Source organism: Ictidomys tridecemlineatus, chromosome 5 (assembly GCF_052094955.1).
Source record: "Ictidomys tridecemlineatus isolate mIctTri1 chromosome 5, mIctTri1.hap1, whole genome shotgun sequence".
In the NCBI taxonomy this organism is placed as follows: domain Eukaryota; kingdom Metazoa; phylum Chordata; class Mammalia; order Rodentia; family Sciuridae; genus Ictidomys; species Ictidomys tridecemlineatus.
The window spans coordinates 56,504,126-56,524,686 of record NC_135481.1 but is presented as its reverse complement, the minus strand read 5'-3'; the positions used below and the strand labels follow the sequence as shown (position 1 = coordinate 56,524,686).

At 32.8% G+C, this 20,561-nt stretch overlaps 1 protein-coding gene across 3 annotated transcripts in view; it reads right to left on the bottom strand.

Annotated features, from left to right (window-relative positions):
* Positions 1 to 366: 366 nt before the first annotated feature.
* The window catches only part of Slc38a6 (solute carrier family 38 member 6), a 55,959-nt gene continuing 35,764 nt past the window's right edge, over positions 367 to 20,561 (bottom strand). For 2 of the 3 annotated variants that reach the window (XM_013357469.4, XM_005322771.4), the window contains 10 exons: positions 16,326 to 16,408; positions 15,804 to 15,862; positions 11,621 to 11,686; positions 11,335 to 11,388; positions 9,455 to 9,534; positions 9,002 to 9,102; positions 2,814 to 2,938; positions 1,528 to 1,672; positions 1,328 to 1,422; positions 367 to 1,160 (listed from right to left, as the gene is read on the bottom strand). In XM_013357469.4, coding sequence (XP_013212923.1) covers positions 1,080 to 1,160; positions 1,328 to 1,422; positions 1,528 to 1,672; positions 2,814 to 2,938; positions 9,002 to 9,102; positions 9,455 to 9,534; positions 11,335 to 11,388; positions 11,621 to 11,686; positions 15,804 to 15,862; positions 16,326 to 16,408 — 889 coding nt within the window. In that variant the 3' untranslated portion in view covers positions 367 to 1,079. The remainder of the gene's footprint in view (positions 1,161 to 1,327; positions 1,423 to 1,527; positions 1,673 to 2,813; positions 2,939 to 9,001; positions 9,103 to 9,454; positions 9,535 to 11,334; positions 11,389 to 11,620; positions 11,687 to 15,803; positions 15,863 to 16,325; positions 16,409 to 20,561) is intronic. The other variant, XM_078050014.1, reaches the window with a different exon arrangement.

Sequence of the window (20,561 nt, the reverse complement as noted above, 5' to 3'; positions counted from 1 at the left end):
AGGCATAAAGGTTGAATAGACACTTCAAAGAAAACATACTAAGGTCAAATAAGTATATGATTAGATGCTCAACATATGTCCTTAGGAAATTGCAAATTTAAAAAAATGATATAACACTACATACTTATTAAAATGACAAAAACTCAAAACAATGACAATACCAAATGCTGGGCAAGGATGTGGAATAACAGAACCTCTCATTCATTGCTGGCAAGAATGCAAAACCTTACAAACACTTTGGAAGGCAACTGGTGGTTTCTTAAAAAACGAAACAGGCTCTTACCATTGAATGTAGCAATTGTGGTCCTTTGTATTTACGCCCCCCGCCTCCCCCAAAGCTAAAAAACATGTCCACACGAAAACCTGTACCACAAAGATTTACAGCAGCTTTATTCACAATTGCCAAAACTTGGAAGCAATAAAAAGGTCTTTCAATAAGTGAAGAAACAAACAAACTGTGGTACATATATACAATGGGATATTATTCAGAATATTATTAAAAAAGAGATGAACTATCAAGTCATAAGAGACATGGAATAAACATCATTGTATATAGTTAAGCCGAAAAAAACCAGTCTGAAAGGACACATACTACTATATGATCCCAACCAGATGGTATTCTGGGGAAAAAAAAAAAACCAACTATGGAGACAGTAAAAAGACAATACAAACAGTGGTTGCTAGTGGCTGCAAGAATGAACCCGAAGGTAAACAACTGGCTTTAGTTAATAATGTTTCAAAATGGTCTCATTAAGTGTAACTAATACCTGGGTTAATAATAGGAGAAACTGCTCAATGATTCTGAAGACACAAAACTACTCTAAAAAAAAAGTCCACTGATTTTTAAAAAGTCCCCGTAAATGAAACATTGACTCAAAATACTTAAGAGCATTTTGAGTTTGTTTCTTATTTTAATTAAACTGCTATATTTCTACTTTCTCCTACACACTGCCATTATGTTCTGTTTTATTCTGTCAATGATTTTCATAAAAATGTATTTTTTCATCGAAGTGGCTTCCAGAATTATTCCTTCTTGCTTATGTAGGTAAATTATTCTTCATAAGTAGGAAAATATCCTTTCATTTTTTAATCCAATCAAACACGATGAATGCTAAACTAAAATTCCCAAGCAAAATTCCAGAGATGAGCAAAACAAAAGCCTGTGGAAATAAAAAGATAAAATAACAATTAAGAGTATTTCATAAACTTCCATTCTTCCCAATAATGTTTTTATAATATTTTGACTTTTTGAATATATATAAAATAGTATCAAATGACAAATTAGTTTTTTAAAAAAGAGTTCTTAAAAGAAATAAAAACAACCTACCCCAAGCTTTTTCCATGAAAGAAAATCCTCTCTACTAAGTTTAAGATAAAATAGTCCTGGGAATACAAAAATCAAACATGTTGATGTACTGGCCCCTGTAAGTTGGAAGGGAGAAAAGAAAGATGTTGGATTCAGATTCGAGGTGGAGTAATAATTTTATCCATCTTATTATGTGGATTTTTTGGAAATGAAAAACTTACCAACTACACCAAAAACATTTCTAATGTCAGGAACATATATTGCAAGTAAAAGAATGATGATATTGAGTACTAGAGTAATCAAAGAATGGCGAATCCATGAGAATGGAAAATTGGAGAAAAACATCATCATTAAAGCTTTTCTGGCCTGTATAAGACAAAAGGAAATAGACTTAAGCAAAGAGGAAGCATCAAAGACAAAATATTTGCTTAGCAAAGCACATGTACAGTAACCATGATATTCTTGCCTCCAAACTATTTAGATTCCCAAACTATAGCATAAATTGTTTCAAGTGTTTATACTCATAAACTACGTGTTTATCACATAAAACTTTCTACATGAGCTCATAAAAATTATTTTGCATTAGTTCTAGAAAAAAGTTTTCATAGGCAATTTTTTCAGGTTGTATAATTTAAAAAACTACCAACAGTAATATTGTGTGATGAGATCTCAAAGAATCATTTTCACTAAAGTCAACAGAAAAAAAAATGGTTTAAAACCGAAAAAGATCTGATGTCATGAAAAAGAAATACCACTTACTACTTTAACTTATGTTATCTGTTTCACACATGTAAATATGAATAATTACTCATTACACTGCCCACAACTAGGCAGGCAGTCACATTCCATGAAAGTGTGCCCAACCCCTGTTGCACTCTTGGCACTAACCTCTGCATAGGGAGGGACAAACAATCTTCAAGGCTCAGTTCTTACAAAACTCACTGTGAGATTCAAGACATCCATGGAGAGGCAGTTTTACCCAAAGCTTTTGTTTTCACTTTCTCAGAAATTCTTAAGATTCTTATGTATAGCAATTAGATGCAGAATGAAAATCTGTTCTGCCCCTCAAGTTATAATTTTAGAGCAAGTCAAATATTTTGAGTAAGATTAAACTAGCATGTCTATGTGAAAATAAAACTATAGTAAACCAGTAGGAGCTTATTTTTGCTGACTTGACTATTTCCTTTTCATGCATATTCTTTTGAAAGTAGAATACAGAATGGGGGGAATAAAACTTTAGAACTACAGTCTCTAAATTGGAAACAATGCTGTGGGAGAACGTAAATCTAAACTAAATCTCAGAAAGCACAAATTAGCTTAGTGGTTCACTGTTATTTTGGGGCTTTCATGGGGCCATATGCAAGTATGAGGTCTTTGATCAATTACTTGACAAATGAATAAGATATACAAGACTAGACATGATTCAAAGGTTCTAGTCTGCAAAGAATTAGTGTTGCCATATTAGGGAGCCACTACACTAAGCAATAAAATCTTTAAGCATACTTACAGGGAAGTGGATTAGAGGGACTGTCAAAAGCACAGCAAATAGTATGCATAACTTCACAGTCATGACAATAACATCATGTGGCAAGTATTTACTATAACCTCGTAGTAATTCTGACTCCACTTTGTCTGTAAATAAAAAAAAAACACTAAGAATCACATTATAAGCTATGTTCTAAGATGTCAATAATAGCAAAATCATTTTCTATAGCACTAATGGATCCTAATAGATTTAGATTCCCCATTACCAAATCCATCTCTGGCCTTTTCCCTATTCCATGAAATACAAAGACATTAGTTAAATATATTCTTGAAAACTACATTCTTTTAAAAATTTTTTAATGAAATTAGAAACAGGACAGGCAACACCTACAAAATTATGACAGTTAATGTGTTTAGAAATTTCTCTTTAGAACTTTTCTACCATCTGAGGGTTTGAACATTCATGTTGTTTGCTTATATAGTTGCTTTCTCATGTATTGTTGACTTTGGTCCCTATGATAACAATATAAATAGGTAAACGTAAAACTGTAAATCACTTGCCTAAGATCACACAATATAAAGGAGCATAGCTGACAGGGTTGTACATCCAATATTTTTGGGGTGCCCAAGTTGATACTTATACAACAATACCATGATATTTCCTCATATCTTATAGTATTTTGTGCATATTACCAGTTTTTGTCAACAATTCATCTATAGATTCATCCTTGGTGAAAGAATGAAGTGTTAGGAAAATGGTTACTCAGAAGACAGGGCAGCAGTCAGACTTTTTGCCTGATGGTGTTGCCATACTCACAATGTCTCCCCTCACCCCAAGTCAGCTGACAAAGAGCGTGGGTGCTCAAGTACACTGCCACTTCAGTGTCAGTGGGCAAAGACTAGTTAGTACCTAAAACAGAATGGTGTGCACATGCCTGTAATCCCAGCGGTTCTGGAGGCTAAGGCAGGAGGATTGCAAGTTCAAAGCCAGCCTCAGCAATTTAGCAAGGCCCTACACAACTTAATCAGACCTTGTCTCAACATATAAAAGGCTGGGGATGTGGCTCCATGGTTAAGTGCCCCTTGGGTTCAATCTCCAGGTTGTAGAAAGGATGCTTTGGGGCAGATTAAAAAAAAAAAATCAACTATACCTTTGTTTTCAAGAAGCTTAAAATTTAAAGGGGAGAAAGACAAATTCATACGTACATAATACAAATTATACATCCACATAAATACACATATTGGTAGAAGAAGGTCCAAACAAAGAGCTTTGGTGATTCTAAAGTAAGACCACAGAGCAATGTTCAAATTTCACCACTTACTAGTGACTTTTCCAAGTCTCAGTTCCTACATCTTTAAAATAGGGACAATAATACATTGATCTATAGAGTTACTGGGACATTAAATGAGTCAATCAATATATGTGTGCTGGCGTTCAAAACTGTGGGAAAACAGATTCTTTAGAAGAAAAAAACAGCACAAGTGGAAGTCTTCAAGTAGCAAAGGGAATGTATATCTGAGAAAATAAGAAGTCCATTCAGTACTGCAGTCACTGAAATATAATAAGCAGAAGTACAAAGAGGGAAGTTGGTGACAGGGCTGGAAATGCATGGAAGACCTAGGAATACAGCTCTGTGTAGGGTTTAGACCAATCTTGCATGTCACAGACTTGCAATAGTGATTCAGGAAGGAGACTGTATTATAATCTGAACGAAGCAAAGTATAGACTAGAAGGAAAGAAAAAGAAGGATAATAGAAGGCTACTCTCATAACCACTGAGAGGTAATGAACTAGACTAGTGATAATGGAAATGGGAAAGAAATGAGTTGTCTAAAGTATTATAGACAAAATTTATACAATGTGGGACTAACGGACTAAGTAGGTGACTAAGAAGAGCCAGGAAATCCAGAAATCTGGATTTTATTTCCAAATCTGTGAGATACTTGGGAGTCTTTTGAGAAATATGGCAAACTATTTTATTTCCATTTTCTGAATCATAAAATAAGCCATTAACACTTCTTGCTTAACAACCTCATAGACTTTAAAAGGTCTGCTTATTATGCAACATTTGGGCAGTGGCCTAGCTCACCAGAGAACACTTTTCTCTTTCTCACCACATAATGCTTTAACATCTGTAATTAGTGTCAATATTATTAATCTTTGTATATACTTATAGGTCCCTTTAATCTTACAAAAGTTAGATATTAACTAAATCTTGGGAATTCTGAGTAAAAGGATTCCAAGTAACTCCAGAATCTTGAAGAATTAGATTATTATAAATTCAAAAATATGTCACTTGTCCACTTTCTACTTTCCCAGGATGAAAACCTTTCTTCCGAGTCAGTCATTCTGTATTCTTAGCTGAACTGTAACATATGTAAGCGATAGAGTACAACATGCTTCCCTAGATTCCAATAAATCTCTACTAATCTCAGAAAGGACCTGCTGGCGATCTCTGCAAGTTCTATCGCCATTAAAGTCAAGAGGCTGTCTTGTATAATACACACTGTCAAACAGGGTCTGAAGCTTATTAAGATTATCATAAAGTAGCAGAAAGAATACTGGATTAGCATTCAGGAAACCTGCCTTTAATTCTGTGACAGGTAACTTCATCACTATGGGCTTTAGCTTTAACTCCAGACTAGACCTTCTGATAAAATCTCAGGCTCAATTAGCAATTTCTTTCCATAAGACAGAGCTCTTGTTGAACTTATAGAAAGACACCATAAAAAGTTTTTCTTGCTTATGATTAATAATACTTAAAAGAACCACTGTGAAGAGTAAAGCAGTTTCTGCATCTTCCTGACTATGGAGAAGAGTTAATTATTTTTTTGGTACTAAGGATTGAACCCAGGGGTGCTTTACACTGAGCTACTTCCCCAGTCCTTTTTATTTTTTATTTTGAGAAGGGTCTCACCAAATTGCTGAGGGTCTTACTAAATTGCTGAGGCTGGCCTTGAATTTACAATCCTGAGTTGCTGGAATTACAGGTGTGCACCACTACACCTGGCAAGAAATTACTTTTATACAATTGCATCTGTCTATACATATAGCTAGCTATCTGTCTTCTTCTCTATCATCTACCTACCTACCGTGTGATTTTTCTTAGATGTACATTTCTCCATTATATAAAATTTTGATACTTTGAAGAATTTGCATTATGGAGATGGGATTAAATCATTTTAGTTGATAAAAACATTTCATTTACATAACGAAATCCTTTAGGTTTTGCTTTTAAGCAACAATAATGGATGGATAAATGGTGATGGAGGGAGAGGGAGGGAGAGAGAGATGAAGAAGTGGGGAATGAGATATCTATATATATGGATGCCTGAAGCTTAAGTGAGCATCTGCAGTTTTACCGAAAGTTCACTTAATAAAAACTTGGGATGAAGAGAGGTTTTACAGCATAATCTTTGAGGAGGCAGCACAGTTAATAAAAGCACTGGATTTGGAAAGAAACAAAATAATTAAATCTCAACCCCATTATTCATTAGCTAGTTACTGGCCTAGTTATTCAATCTAAATAAACCTATACCGCCTTACAGAGTTGTTATAAGGATGAAGTTAAATGATATATGTAAAGTATCTGATACTTAAATGTTAGCTCAATAAATGTATTAGCATCAATCACTTCTCCACATCCCTTTCAATGTAAGCTTTGTTTCTGATAATTTAATACAACAGCTCCTAAGTACCTAATGATTCATACAATTAATGTAACTATTTCTCAGTCATCTTGGTATCAGTAAGGCCATTTGAGGTTTCTCTCAGGTAGTTCTACTTATCTATAGGGAGGAGAAGAAGGTCAGTATTTTTGGACACTTTTTTCAAAGTTGAAGATTCTAAACAATGCAGATTAAGTATCTGTAATCTAAAAATCCAAAATATGAAATGCTCTGAAAATTCTTTGACCAAAATCCTTCGAGCACAAAAGTCTGCAGATATTCCGAAATCCCCCAAACTCTGAAATCTGAAACACTCTGATCCCCAGAATTTCAGATAAGTGATAACCAGCAGTATTTGTGCCAGGGGACAATCTTAATTTTTTAAAAATGCAGCTATTCTGCTACACTAAATCTTTTAGAAACCCAAGAGGACCCAGCTATGATATTAATAATCCCAGCTATGATATTTTTTTTAAACTGAAAAGTATTATGATTTCAGATTTGTATAAAAATGAATAAATTGAAAAACCAAAAATAAAGTATATATATTTCAAGAAGTTTGCTTTTATTAGTGATGATCACAAATGCTTAACAATTTGTTTTTACTTTCTTTGTAGTGTGTCTCCCAGGGCACCATGCTCACGTTGGAAAAAAATGCTTTTCTTAAAGGTGCACAAAAAGCTCTACTATACTCTTCCTATATCAGTATAAAAATGCAATAGCAGATTTAGATATATGGGATTGCCATTATTGCTGAAATAACATAGAGGCAGCAAGAAAATAAAGACTACAGAGAGCAATTATAATTTTCTCCCATAGAAAATGTCATGGTAATATGGCATATACAGAAAAGTTATATTTAAACTATTTTATTAAAAACAGAAAGAAGTACAGTACTAAAAGAGCACCTTAAATATAATGAAAGTTATAATAATAATGCCAGCTCTCATTTGTGAAGGACCATTATGGGAATTTTATATATAATTGATTTTTGCTTCAAAACAACTCTATGAAGTTATTCCCATATTACAGATTAGGAGATAAAGCTACTGCAAAGTGAAGTAACCTGCTCAAGGTCATATAGCTAGTTAAAGTAGAGGAGGTATGTGTACCACATTTGTTGGATTTCAAACAAACTAGCTGGATTTCTTTCCAAAGGGCTGAGGAAATGTAGCAGTATAAGCAAATATTATCACAAAACTTGTCAGACTTGGGAAAATTCTGTGCAATAAGAAAAGTGCCATTACTAGTCATGACATTATTAGTCATCACTGATGTCTACAAGCTGAAACATATTCACAAGACAATCACACAAGAAATGATAGGTAATACTTAGCTGTGAATAACTAAGTAATAACAGCCATTTACTTGAAGACTTATAAAATAAAAGCATTCATAAACCAAAAAGTGTATGCAGAATTTCACAAATTGAGTGTAACAAATCAAACAAGAAAGCTTACAATTTTTATTCTTGTTCTAGAATTCTGTTTTACTTTTTCCTCAAGTTCTTATCAAGAGAAAACTACCCAACATAACAAGCAGGGAATTTTTCCAAAATATATAAAAGATACTTTTATTTTGAGAATTTAAAATTGTCTTTAAGAATAAAGGAGAAAGTGAATTACAGAATGTACATCTGATGAATTCTGGAGGCAGAAATATTTGACATCTAAGTGTAAAACTAAAATCGAGTATAAAACTCTTTCCTTTTCTCAACTTGTTTTTTTGCAATTAAAATGATTTTACTCTCTCAACCCTAAAACTTCTGAACTAGAGTATAATATACTGAATATGCAATTTTAAAAAACCAAAATCATTATCTTTTTAGAAAGACATCAATATCCCTAAACCTGAAATATACTTAGGTGTATAAGAAATTTTTCATATGAAGTCATTAATCTTTAATTTGATCCACCTTTCTAAGAGAGTCATTTCTATAAGGTCCCTAGAACCACCCAACACTGCACTGTAATCTGGGTGGCTTGCACAAATTAACTCATTACTGAAAGGCAGAAAGAAAGTCTATAATCATGTGTGAGATCACTTATGTAATAATTTATTTTATCATCTCTATCCAAGAATATACTCACTGGAAGTGGTAGTGTACGCCTATAATCCCAGCAGCTTGGGTGGCTAAGGCAGAAGGATAGTAAGTGAGTTCAAAGCCAGCCTGGGCAACTTAGTGAGGCCCTAAGTAACTTAATAGGACTCTGTCTCTAAATAAAACATATATTTATTTTGTTTTATTTAGAGACAGGTTTCTCTCAGGTAGTTCTACTTATCTATAGGGAGGAGAAGAAGGTCAGTATTTTTGGACACTTTTTTCAAAGTTGAAGATTCTAAACAATGCAGATTAAGTATCCATAATCTAAAAATCCAAAATATGAAATGCTCTGAAAATTCTTTGACCAAAATCCTTCGAGCACAAAAGTCTGGGGTGCTGGGGATGTGGCTCAGTGGTTAAGAATCCCTGGGTTCAATCCCTGGCACACCCCCCACCCCGCACCCCCCCCAAAAAAAACCCAAAATAGAATACACTCACCATAAAAAGTGAGGTAACCAAAGAGGGCAGATATAAAGTAAATGAGAAAACTTAAAGCAATTGCTGTATTGGTTACATTCTGCATTCTTTTCTTTGATGGGCTAAAAGACAAAAATGGCAAAGGTAAAACCAGTGATATGAATTATAGCTAAATAAACAAGTGTCTCCCAAATTAGTCAAGAAGATTCTTCAATCATTCAAGACCTAATCTATCAATAACTGCACACTAGAATTAGTAATGTGAAGTCAGCATAGGAAGATTACATTTCCTGGAAACATTCTTAACTAAGAATTAACTTGCTTTGTTTTATTTCATTTTAAATTAACACTTAGAATCTAGTGATGATATAAAGGGATTCATAAATGAAAGTGTCATTCAATCTGATGAAAGCCCTCCAGATAAAAAACCAAAAATATTTAATACATTTAAAATACTCCAGGATTCTACAGTACCTTTGAAGTTCACAGTATATTGGCAATACTGAGGTATGGCAGAGAAATGAAAAAGCCATGGTTGGTATAGCGTAAGCACTCTGAAAAAGAATTTTAAAAGACAATTAAATGCTATCCTATTGAAACAATTTCATTTGACAACAGTTCTTTTAAAAAATCAATGTATTTCATCTTTCATGAGTCATTTCTTTATAAGATTTTTTTTCTTTTCAGAGAGATATACCTATAGTCACCAGCAAATGTTTTACTTAGCTATATTAGGGAGAACATTTTTAGGCTGACTTCCCATACCATTTTGCTTTATTACAATACCGCTTCTACATTATTTAGGTAAGATAAAAATAGTTTAGGTAAAATAAATAATATTTAGGTAAGATTAAAAATTACACCTTAGAAATGTTCTCATTGCAATTCTCAGTCATTACCAATGTATGCACAATTTAAATACATCTTACTACCTTAAGCACTAGGCAATAATTGTTAATAATTTTAAATATGCTTTCACCAAAATGTAATCCATAATAAAATAATAATAAAGTGTTAACCATATCTTTGTACTGCAAGCATCTTTGATCAGGAGCTCTTTTAATAAGAATGAATGTCATTTATTCTAGACCTAAAAACTCTTTAAGATCCCATGGAATACATAAGCTTAAATTTTGTTTTGTTTTTATTATTAGAATACTTAACAAGAGCCAGAGGGAGCTATCAAGGAAATAAGTTACCATCTAAATAAAAATATGGCCTTTTCTCTTTTATGCTCTAAAAACATTTTCCCTTACCTAGCTTTAGGCTCTTCAGCAAAAGAAGTTCCAGATGAAGACCTATTTGGGGATATAATGCCTAGACTCCTAAAATATCTGAGAGGGGCTACGAGGAAGGAAGCTGTAGAGTTTCCTGAGGGTGGATTAGGGCATGAGAGTTTAATTCAAAAATTCTCAATTTCATACATTGCTTAATTTCCTGGCTTGTCAGTTACTCCACTTAGATCTTTAAGGCACAAGGAGGTCTTTACCATGAAAAAGATGTGGTAACCTCCCTTGTGGGGCCAGAGAGTCATTTCTCATTTACAAACTAGGAGATAAAGAAAAATTCTGCATGGAGGAGTATGCAGACTTCTACAGTATAAAGCTGCATATGAGTGGAGGGGTTCTACCATTTGGGACCTACAAAATGGCATTTTGGCAGAATTAAGACAGTGTAGAGGAAGAAACTTGCAGAAAAAAGGAAGACTTTGTGCTCCTCTACAAATATTTGTAAAGCAGAGACCATCCAGATCACAGTTCCTGCATCCTCTGCTGATGCTTAGGAGCTCTTACAGGCATTTTTGAGTATCCTATACCCCTTAGGCTCTTAGAGAAGGCAAGGGGACTTAGGTTTTTTAGTCTCTTTTTTGACTCCTGGCATCATAAATTTCAATTTTGGAATGTTGGTCAGAAGATATATTGGCAGTACTCAATTGTTGGTCCAATGATGAAGCTGCTTAGCTACAGACCAAAGTTCTACTCACAGGGGAGGAGTTTTTGATTGTAATTGGCTATTTAGCTTTACAAGTCCAGAGGGCAACAGGAAGTCTGTATCCACAGAGGACCTTATTGGCCAGACCAGACATTCGGTAAATCTGTTCTTTTAGGCAGAGGCCCATTTAAAACAGGCTCCATTTAAAGGCATGCCAAAGGGGGAAAAAAAAGGTGGCTGTTTCATAATGGGCCACCCTGTGTTAAATAATATTATTCTTCTGGTAGGCAATCCTATACTTAGCACATTCATGAAAATTAATTAGTTACAGGTACAAAGACCTAAGAGACCCTGTTACACAAATCTCTTAAAACTTGAAATGTGAAAAATCAACCAAAAGTATCTGTTAATAACTTACACACCTCTTTGGAGAAATGAAAGAGCTTTGGTTTACAATCATCTGTAGCATTTGAAATCTGTTTAAGAGTATTGAGGGGAAAAAGAGAAAGCAACAGCTATTAAAAGTCAGAATACATCAACAAAAAATTAATTTTATCATTACTAGGCTTTCAAATCAAATTATTTCAAAGCAAAGTTCCAAACTGCATACAACCACTACTTCTTTATTAACAAGGAAAAAATTATTTGCTTGCCTTTTCCCCCTTTTTAGTTTAAAAAGGCAAACAATAACAAAACAAAAACTATTACCTGGAAGAATTCCTCTGTATGATTTAATGTCAGAGGACAAGGGATGGCCCATTTTTTTATTATTATCTGTAAGAATAATATAATCAGTACTCAGATTATTTCTAATAAAATTCATTGATTTCAGCTAGGTCAAAATTATTTTCATTAGTCTAAAACCATGCCAAACAGCTAACAGAAGATTCTTTGCTGGTAAGATTTTCCCCAGTTAGAAGGGGTCATCATTTAACAGTTACCTGTGGTAGGACCATGAGGGATAGGACAGAAGGTGTTTCACATGTGTTTAGTGGGGATCTTTTCCATTAAAGACTGGGGGTATTTCCTGTCAACTTTCAAAACTCCTACAGCATCAGTGTATTTTTTTTTTAAGTGTGACTCAAAGAGGGAATGTGTTTTGTCAATGGTACAAAAATATGATTATTTGTTTCAGTAGAAGTCAGAGAAATATTAATAGCAGGTTTGGAAAAGGCACAGGGAGAAATATGTAGAGACTTTATGTAAAAGCGGACCTCAGGGATTTCTGATGAATAAGTACTTTCACCCTCCTTACTTTTTCAGATTTGTATTATTTTTGGTGAATGTGGAGAAAGCTGGCTAGAATAAGAGCACATAACTAGGGAACTCCAGCTGGTAAAAATAAATTAAAGAAAAAACATTAAGCGAAACCCAGAGGGATGCTATTTCCCAGAAATAATCAATGAAAATGTTTCAGGATTTTACTCTTAATTGTGGTCATCCTGTTCTTGAACCTAAAGTTGTAGCTGTGTCAACATTACCATTGTTGCCGTTGTTTCAGGCACATAATTACTCTGTAAATGTTTGCTCCGGGCTGAATCCCAGCATACAAAGGGGCAAAGGAGAATAAAGGAAGTATTTGTCCTTTGCTGGAGACCAATAAGTAAACACTATTTCTATATGGTATTTATCTAGATTTTGGATCTTAGCAAATTAAATCAATACTTTATACCATGAAAAAACAAATCTAAAGAAAATATACACTTTTAGGATTAAGTTAATGAGTGAACTAAAGAGTCACTCTAAAATTAAAAATCTCACCAAGGAAAAATAAGGAAGGGAAAAAAATATAAGGATAAACTTGGCTAGCTGCTTTGACACTCCAAGGTAAGTTTTCAATACAAAATAAAACTCAATGATCAATTTACCAACAGGAAAGAACAAAATCAAAAGCATAATCTCACCATTTTTTTTTTTTCCTGAAAGGTTTTCAAAAAAAGGATGAGGATGAGGTAATGGAAAAGCTGGAGAAGCAAGGTCACTACTGGTCTCTATCTTTTGCCATGTTGACACAATTCCAAATTTAGTCTCTCACTTTTTCTCCTTACCAGCAGTGGTGCTGTTGGCAGCAAAAGCTATTTATTGAGCATTTGCCATGTACCAGGTATCTTTTTCCCCCTTTTAAAACAGAGATAAACTCATTAGCAGCCTTTTATATTAATATAAGTTCACCTAATTTCTGTGCAAAGATCCACCCCAAATCCAAGCCTGTGTAGTAGAATAGTGTGGCTAGAGATGATGTCCGACAAAGCAGCAGAAGAAAACAGAAATGCAAAGAGACCCAACCACAAACAGCAAATATTTATAAGGAGTTCTTGCTTGGGTTGAAGATAACACATGGTAATAAGATAACTCTTGGGGTTAGAAAAATGATTACTAGATTAAGTATTAAAAATATCTGTTCAATTGCACAAAAGGCCCTTCTTTCTTCCTGCTCCAAGTCCTTCCCAACTTTCAAGGCTCAGCTTATTTTACCTCCTTTCAAATTCTTCTTTACTCTAGCTCTCAATGATTCTTCTCTCAACTCTTGTGACTCCTACTTTGAAGCAAATAAATCAGTATTTCATTAGGTAATACCTACAGTGTTTTCTAATAACTTAGTCTTATCTTTCCTCCTATGTTGATTGATCTCCCCTACTGGATTGACTAGATTGTAGTGACCATGCAAAACTTTCATACACTATCATACCTAACATAGTGCTTAATAGAAGAAAATCATTTAATTCTAAATGCTATTTATTTGACTATTGGTTTACTGAAATCCTACTTAAAACACTAATCTGTACTTAAGAGAAAAACTTGAAAAGAGTGGTAATCCATTTGTGTACTAAGACGGACCAAAAAAAGGTAGTTCTTTTTTTTTAAATGGTAAATCCATTTGGTTTCTGTCATTCCAAGCCATTGCTAAAGTGAAATTTATTTTTAAAAATTTTAGAGGGGAAAAAATATATGTCATATTTAAAAAAATATGGGTTAATATATATGCATGTATTTTTCCTAACTGCTATTTCAAAACCTAATACTTACTTTTGAATCTATAATAAATGTCAACAAAAAAGACCACTAAAAAAATTAGAGTGCATCTCATTATTCCATTGTAGACCAAATTTAAACTTTCCATAGGTAAAAATCTGAGCAAATGGTTTGTAAAAGCATTACAATAAATACAGAATAAGGGTAGTATTTCTATATGACAGTTACAGCAGAAATCTGTATTGAATTAAAGAGTATTTGTCATGACAGAAATGAAAACTATAGTAGACATATCATATCAATACATTTCACTTACTTCAAACTATTGACTATGAAAACTAAATTATTCCTACCAATGCAAAGAGAAATGTCAATTATCTATAAGGGAAAAAATTCACTGTTACCTACACTGATTCTCTTCAATACCTATATATTCATCATTTGCATACACAGGCACTTCTTTTTTTAAAAAATGCATTTATTTATTTGTTTATCTATCTATCTATTTATTTATTTAATGTGGTGCTGAAGATTGAACCCAGTGGCCTCACACATGCCAAGCAAACGTTCTACCACTGAGCCACAATGCTAGCTCCTATGCAGGGCACTTGTAACTATGCAGAGGCTTCCCAACAATCAACTTATGATGAAAATAGTTACTGTTTCTCTCTTCGATATAGAGCATACAAAGTGTATGTTCAATTCATTATTTGTCAGACAACTGTAGGAGGGATGATTTTAACGTTGGTAAATTCAGTAAATGTAAACACTATCAAATACTTTCAGATTTAAGAGTATTCATGGAAAATAATTACTATATACAGTGAAATCAGAGTCATTTCCACTTCATTAAAGTAATTTAATGCTATTTTATCCCTGTGCCTCAGAAGATGGTTTAACCAAAGCTAAGGCAATGCACCCGAAACTGTTTTGACAGTTTTGAAATCTGGTTCTGTAATATGGTTTAACTATTGATGTATTGTCTTGCTTATAGCATGACATCTGCCTTCTATTAATAAGTAAATAACAAAGAGAAGTTTAACCAAATTTATGAAGAGATTATTTGGGCATATATATATTCTTGGGAAACTAAATGTTAAATCCTATTTAATGTTTACTATTTAGATACTGACTGTGGAATAAAATGCTATGGAAAGAAAAAAAGGGTTTAAAAATTTTACATGAAGATATTATCTTTATAAAAATGTTTAAGATCTGCTTTAGAATAATAAAAAGGAAACAAGAAATTTAAATTCTATTTTATCTTTATATTATTTTATAACTATCAAAATAAGTTAAATTTAACATCAGATATTTTCCTTTCATAATAAAAGTGACTAGTTTAAAATAAGAAAGACTATATCCTACATATAAAGAATAATATTTATTCCCAGTACTATTTTCATAAGAACTTATTTATACTGAATAACCAGGGTAGAGAGGAAAAAATTTAAGCAACCTGGTTCTTATTAGATATCCTTGGTAAAGTCCTAGAAACTCTTGTTTCATCAATCAAACAAAATTTCAAAATTAAGATGACCAGTACCAAACTGACTTTACAGATTAGAGCCGACTGTTTCTTCACACAGTGTTGTACATAAATAAACATATACACCTACACAAAGAATTCTATTCCATCTAGAGTTTTAACAAAATTGGTGTGCTCTTCTCTCTAGTTAACAGTAGGTGATACAGAATTTGAGATTCTACTCCAGCTAAGCTTCTTTAGAATGAATGCAACGAAGGAGATAATTTTGTGAAAATTATTAAATTCTTTTGTGAACAAAACTACTTTTAGTAACATACTAAATGGAATGGGCTAACTTCCCAGCACAAAACAGACTTAAAAGAAAAAAAATCATTAACATGAGTCCAATTTTAGGGAGGAGATAAGCAATGCATTATATTTTAAACTTACCACAAGAGCAAAGAACACCATAAAGAAAAATGATAAACTACTTGTGTAGCCAAGAAAGCCTGTAAAATAACAGTAAAATAAAAAGCAATTTATAAGGAAAGTGATCCTAAACGTACAGCTAAAGCTATACATCTTGGGCATGTTTTCTATTATAGTGCTTGGTATCTGGGGCTTAAGGCTCAGAATAACAACATTCCAACTATCTGTCACAGATCATTTATGTAGCTCTGTACAGCAGAATTGGAACTGGCTTACCACTAATGGTACACTGTAAGGAAAGGCTGCTCTTTAATGTTCTGCTGTAAAGATTTTATTTTAGTGGGGCAGACAAAATACTACTGCAAACCAAGTAATAGGTTAACTAGGCAGGGTTGAAGGCTGAACAACCGAAAATAAGGCCAAATTTAAATTATTCACCACCACCACCTTTCTGCTAAAAATGTGGTACTATGAAATTTAAAAGCCTCTTAATATTTCTCTCTCTCTTCTAAACAAATTATGTTCTCTTCCATAAAGACTTACCTATTTTGGGAAGAAGAGCAAGAGGGAACACTATGCCAACACAAATAATTATTAGTAGTGTTTGTCCATCCAGATACCACGACCTATTAGGGAAAAAATTCTGTTTTAGCCACAGAACTCCAGTGTTTGTTCTTAGATGTGTGTGCACATATATTACAACTATCACGAAAGGCCTACTTCCTTTTGTTAAAATGTTCTTATGGGATCTTATTATTCTTATTAATGAATTTACATTTAGGTAATATACAAAAATAATTTTTAATTACCAAAATAACATTCCACTGAATATTCTGTGATGAAAGTAAATATTGGGTATATAGAATTTTCTCCTGTTTCATAACAATATTGCATTCAACAGTTCTCATGCAGGTAGAATTTTTTCTGTTTTAGATGATTATCTTAGAATAGAATGCCATTATAAAAATGCTACTGCTCTTCAACCACCATAATTATAACTGCTTAAAAATAAGATAATAGGGCTGGGGTTGTAGCTCAGTGGTAGAGTGCTTGCCTCGCATGCGTGAGGCCCTGGGTTCCATCCTCAGCATCACATAAAAATAAATAAATAAATAAAAATAAAGATATTAAAAAATAAATAAAATACAATCCTTAAAAAAATTAAGATAATAGTCAATGGTAGTGAGAAGGGATGAGGTGTGCAAAAACCTGGTAAAAGTATAAACTACATAAATTACCTTTATGGAATGAAAATTTGCATAGATAATGAGAGCTTTCAAATAATTGAACACTTTACCACTTAAAAAAGACTATTAAAAATAAAGAAGCAATCAGAACAAAGATTTTTGTACAAGCTTATTGAAAATATTTAAAATGGTAAAAACTGGAAACAAACATCTAACACCACTACAATTCTGAAATAACAATATGTTGAATATTCACTAAACATAATATGTGTATATATATGTGTGTGTGTATAGCATGATACTATTTTGAAAAAAAATATGGATGCATTAAAAATTGAAAGGAAGTATAGTGTATTGTTAGCCATTTTCTCTTAATGTAGAAAAATGGGTAATTTTTCTTCTTTGTAGTTTTCTATATTTTTCTAAAGTTTCAGGATAGGGAATGAACTACCAGCTCAGAAAATATTACAATCTACATATAAAGATGTTAGAATAATGAGAGGGAAAAAAGATCAGTTAGTGTGATTATGTATTTGTTCATTAAAAACAAAAATCCAGCACAGCAAATAAAGAATAAAAACTGGATGTTCATTTTTAAAATGCCAAAATGATACACTTAAAATACCCAAAGTAGATATTTCTATATGGTAGCAATATGAGCAATATTTATTTTCTTCTTGTTTGCATGTGTGTGTGTGTGTATGTACTCTCTCTCTCTCTCTCTCTGTAATATTAATATATATATATCTCAATATAAAATTCATGTATAGAAATTTTTAAAACTTAATTTCCCAAGACCTTAACAGATTTGTATGTAAAGGACAATGAAAGATGGGCAGGGGTTGTGGCTCAGTGGTAGAGCACTTGCCTAGCACATTCGAGGCCCTGGGTTCGATCTTCAGCACCACATATAAATAAATGAAATAAAGGTATTGTGTCCAACTAGAACTAAAAAATAATATAACTAGTGAATATATATGAAGAAAAAATCTAATCACTGGCTTTAATTAAAGAAATAATCACTTTGTTAAAATTAAACTAGTACAATGATTAAAAGATAATATTGAAGGATGTGTGTATGATGTATGTCCATCATACATGCTACTGATCTTGTCAATTAGTAGTCTCCTCTCAAAAACAACTGTCAATATGTAGCAAGTACAATAAAAATGTAGTGGTAATCTATTCTAAGATAACCATCTAACCCAGAAACAATTCCACTTGCAAGAGAGTTGTTGAATGCAACACTGTTATAATATTAAGAAACAGGAGAAAATTCTATATACTCAACATTTAGGTTTATAACAGTATATTTAATGGAATGTTATGCAGCTTTTAAAAAAATCTAGTAAAATGGAAAATGCTAATGATATGAATACAAACTATATGATTATTAACTATAAAGAGCTGGGAGAATTCAAAGAAAATAGAAGATTAGAAATTAGGTAGCAATAATATTATATATAATTTATCAATGTACACTTTTCTAAATTTTCTGTAATGAAGCATAACATGCCCAAACACATGCACAACAGTAATAAAATAAAATCCATGCTAAAATGGGAACTGGGTGTATCAAAGGGCAACAGGGAGTTTTTCAAATCATTTAGTAGATGATCTTAGAATTCACTTTGCAATAATGCATCATCTTTCACTCTCAAAAGGTAGCCAAAGCCGTCCACTTTCATTTTAAATTAAGAAAGTGTTTTCTTCTACCTGGGTTTCAACCTCTGGCTTCTAATATGGACTTTATGATTCAGTGCACATCCTTCACATCTTAGTTTATGAGGAAGTCCTTCCTCTCCACAGTACTTTGAATCAGTCCTATTGGGTGCCACCAACTTCCTCTTTGATCATACTTTTTCCTTCCCTACCTACCCTAATTTGTGTCCTTAGGACATGCATGTGCCAGAAGAGATAACCTATGCACAAGTATTTTTAGTAGTCACATACCTGAACCTATGCTTGCTACATGTGCAAGTGCCCCTCAATCCTTTGTATGCAGGAAGTACAAAGAAAATACACATATTAACAATATGAAATGAAAAGAAAAACAATATGAAATGATACTCAACATATCTCTTTTCTAGTTACTCTTAAAATTTAAGAACCAAATTGGAACTTCAAAATATCTCTCACTGAGGAACACCTGGCAACTAAATTTCTGAAAGTGGCAAACAGCCCAAGGCTCTATATCAGACTCAGACAGTTGCAGTGACAGGAGAAAAAAAAATGCCCAAAGGAGCACTGGTGCAGACTCCATCTGTCAGTTCTGCTGTCCCTGATAGGTAACAATACTGCATTGTATATTTAAATGTCTGTCAAGAGGTATATTTCATATGTCAAATGTTCTTACCATAATAAAACAAAATAAAAAATCATTATAAACCAATCAGACTCTTCAAAAGTAAAAACAAAACAAAATGACATGAAGGAAGAATTGTACAAAAGCGAGTATGCTAATCCCCAGAGTAGGACTCTTTTGCATAAGATAAAAGAAGCACTTTGAAATCCTGAACAAGAGTTACTTCATATTATTTCAGATCACAATTCATATATGTCCATAAAAATCACATTACTGACCAAAGCACTGAACTGTGGGTCTGAAGATAACTTTACCTCTTCCCAACAGTAACTCAGAATTAGAGTTATGGAATGTCAGAGCTTGAAAAAAACTTAAGAGATCATCTGGTTCAGCAGCTTCATTATGTCTGTGAAATCAGCAACTGGATGACGATGATTTTGAGAGTAGCAATGGAAAGAAATATTCTCTAGTCTTCAAAAATTACTATAAGTTTATGGTACTTTTCAGATACTACATCATTTATTTCAAGATCATGCTTTTCACAGGACTGAACTTTAAATTCTCTATGAGAAAAGGATTTTATTGTAAACAGAATTTTTCTATCCCTGGCTTGGCTATTGGTTATCATTAATCATTTCTTATCCTTATTAATATATGTAAATAAAGGCAATTGTAAAGAGAGTGCTTTCTTTACCATTTGCTCATTAGAAATAAAGGCAATATAGTGATATAACACAGTAAAGTTAGTTTAGATTTCAAGTATAGGTCATAGTCAATTGTCTTAGCCTGAAAAACATAAACCAATAAAATTTCAAAAAGTACATATTAAATATTTTTTTCATAAACCAAGATTTTAGAAAAATATATTAATCTATCTAACAGAACTCCTGTTTTCCTACTATGATCTAAATACACATTCTCTTTAAGCCAAAAGAATTAGAGTAAAAAGTTTTATACTTCCTAGAAAACTTGTTTGATCTGTTGATTTAATCCTGTATGATAAAAATGTTACAAGTATGAAATATAGAGTATAAATCCTTAGCAGTATTGTAAATGCTTTGGCATGCAGATGTTTTTTCCATTTTTTAATGAAAACCAGATTTATTTATAAGTTGCTTTAATTTCATTCTCGAATGGAATGGAACAAGAGTATCATATGTTCTGAATTAGGATCTTACTCACATCCCATATCAATTATGTAACTCAAATGCAAGACAACTTAATTGTGTCAATCATATTCCCCTGACAAGATCATTAAATGTTAACAGAGAGCTTCCAACTTTTAAC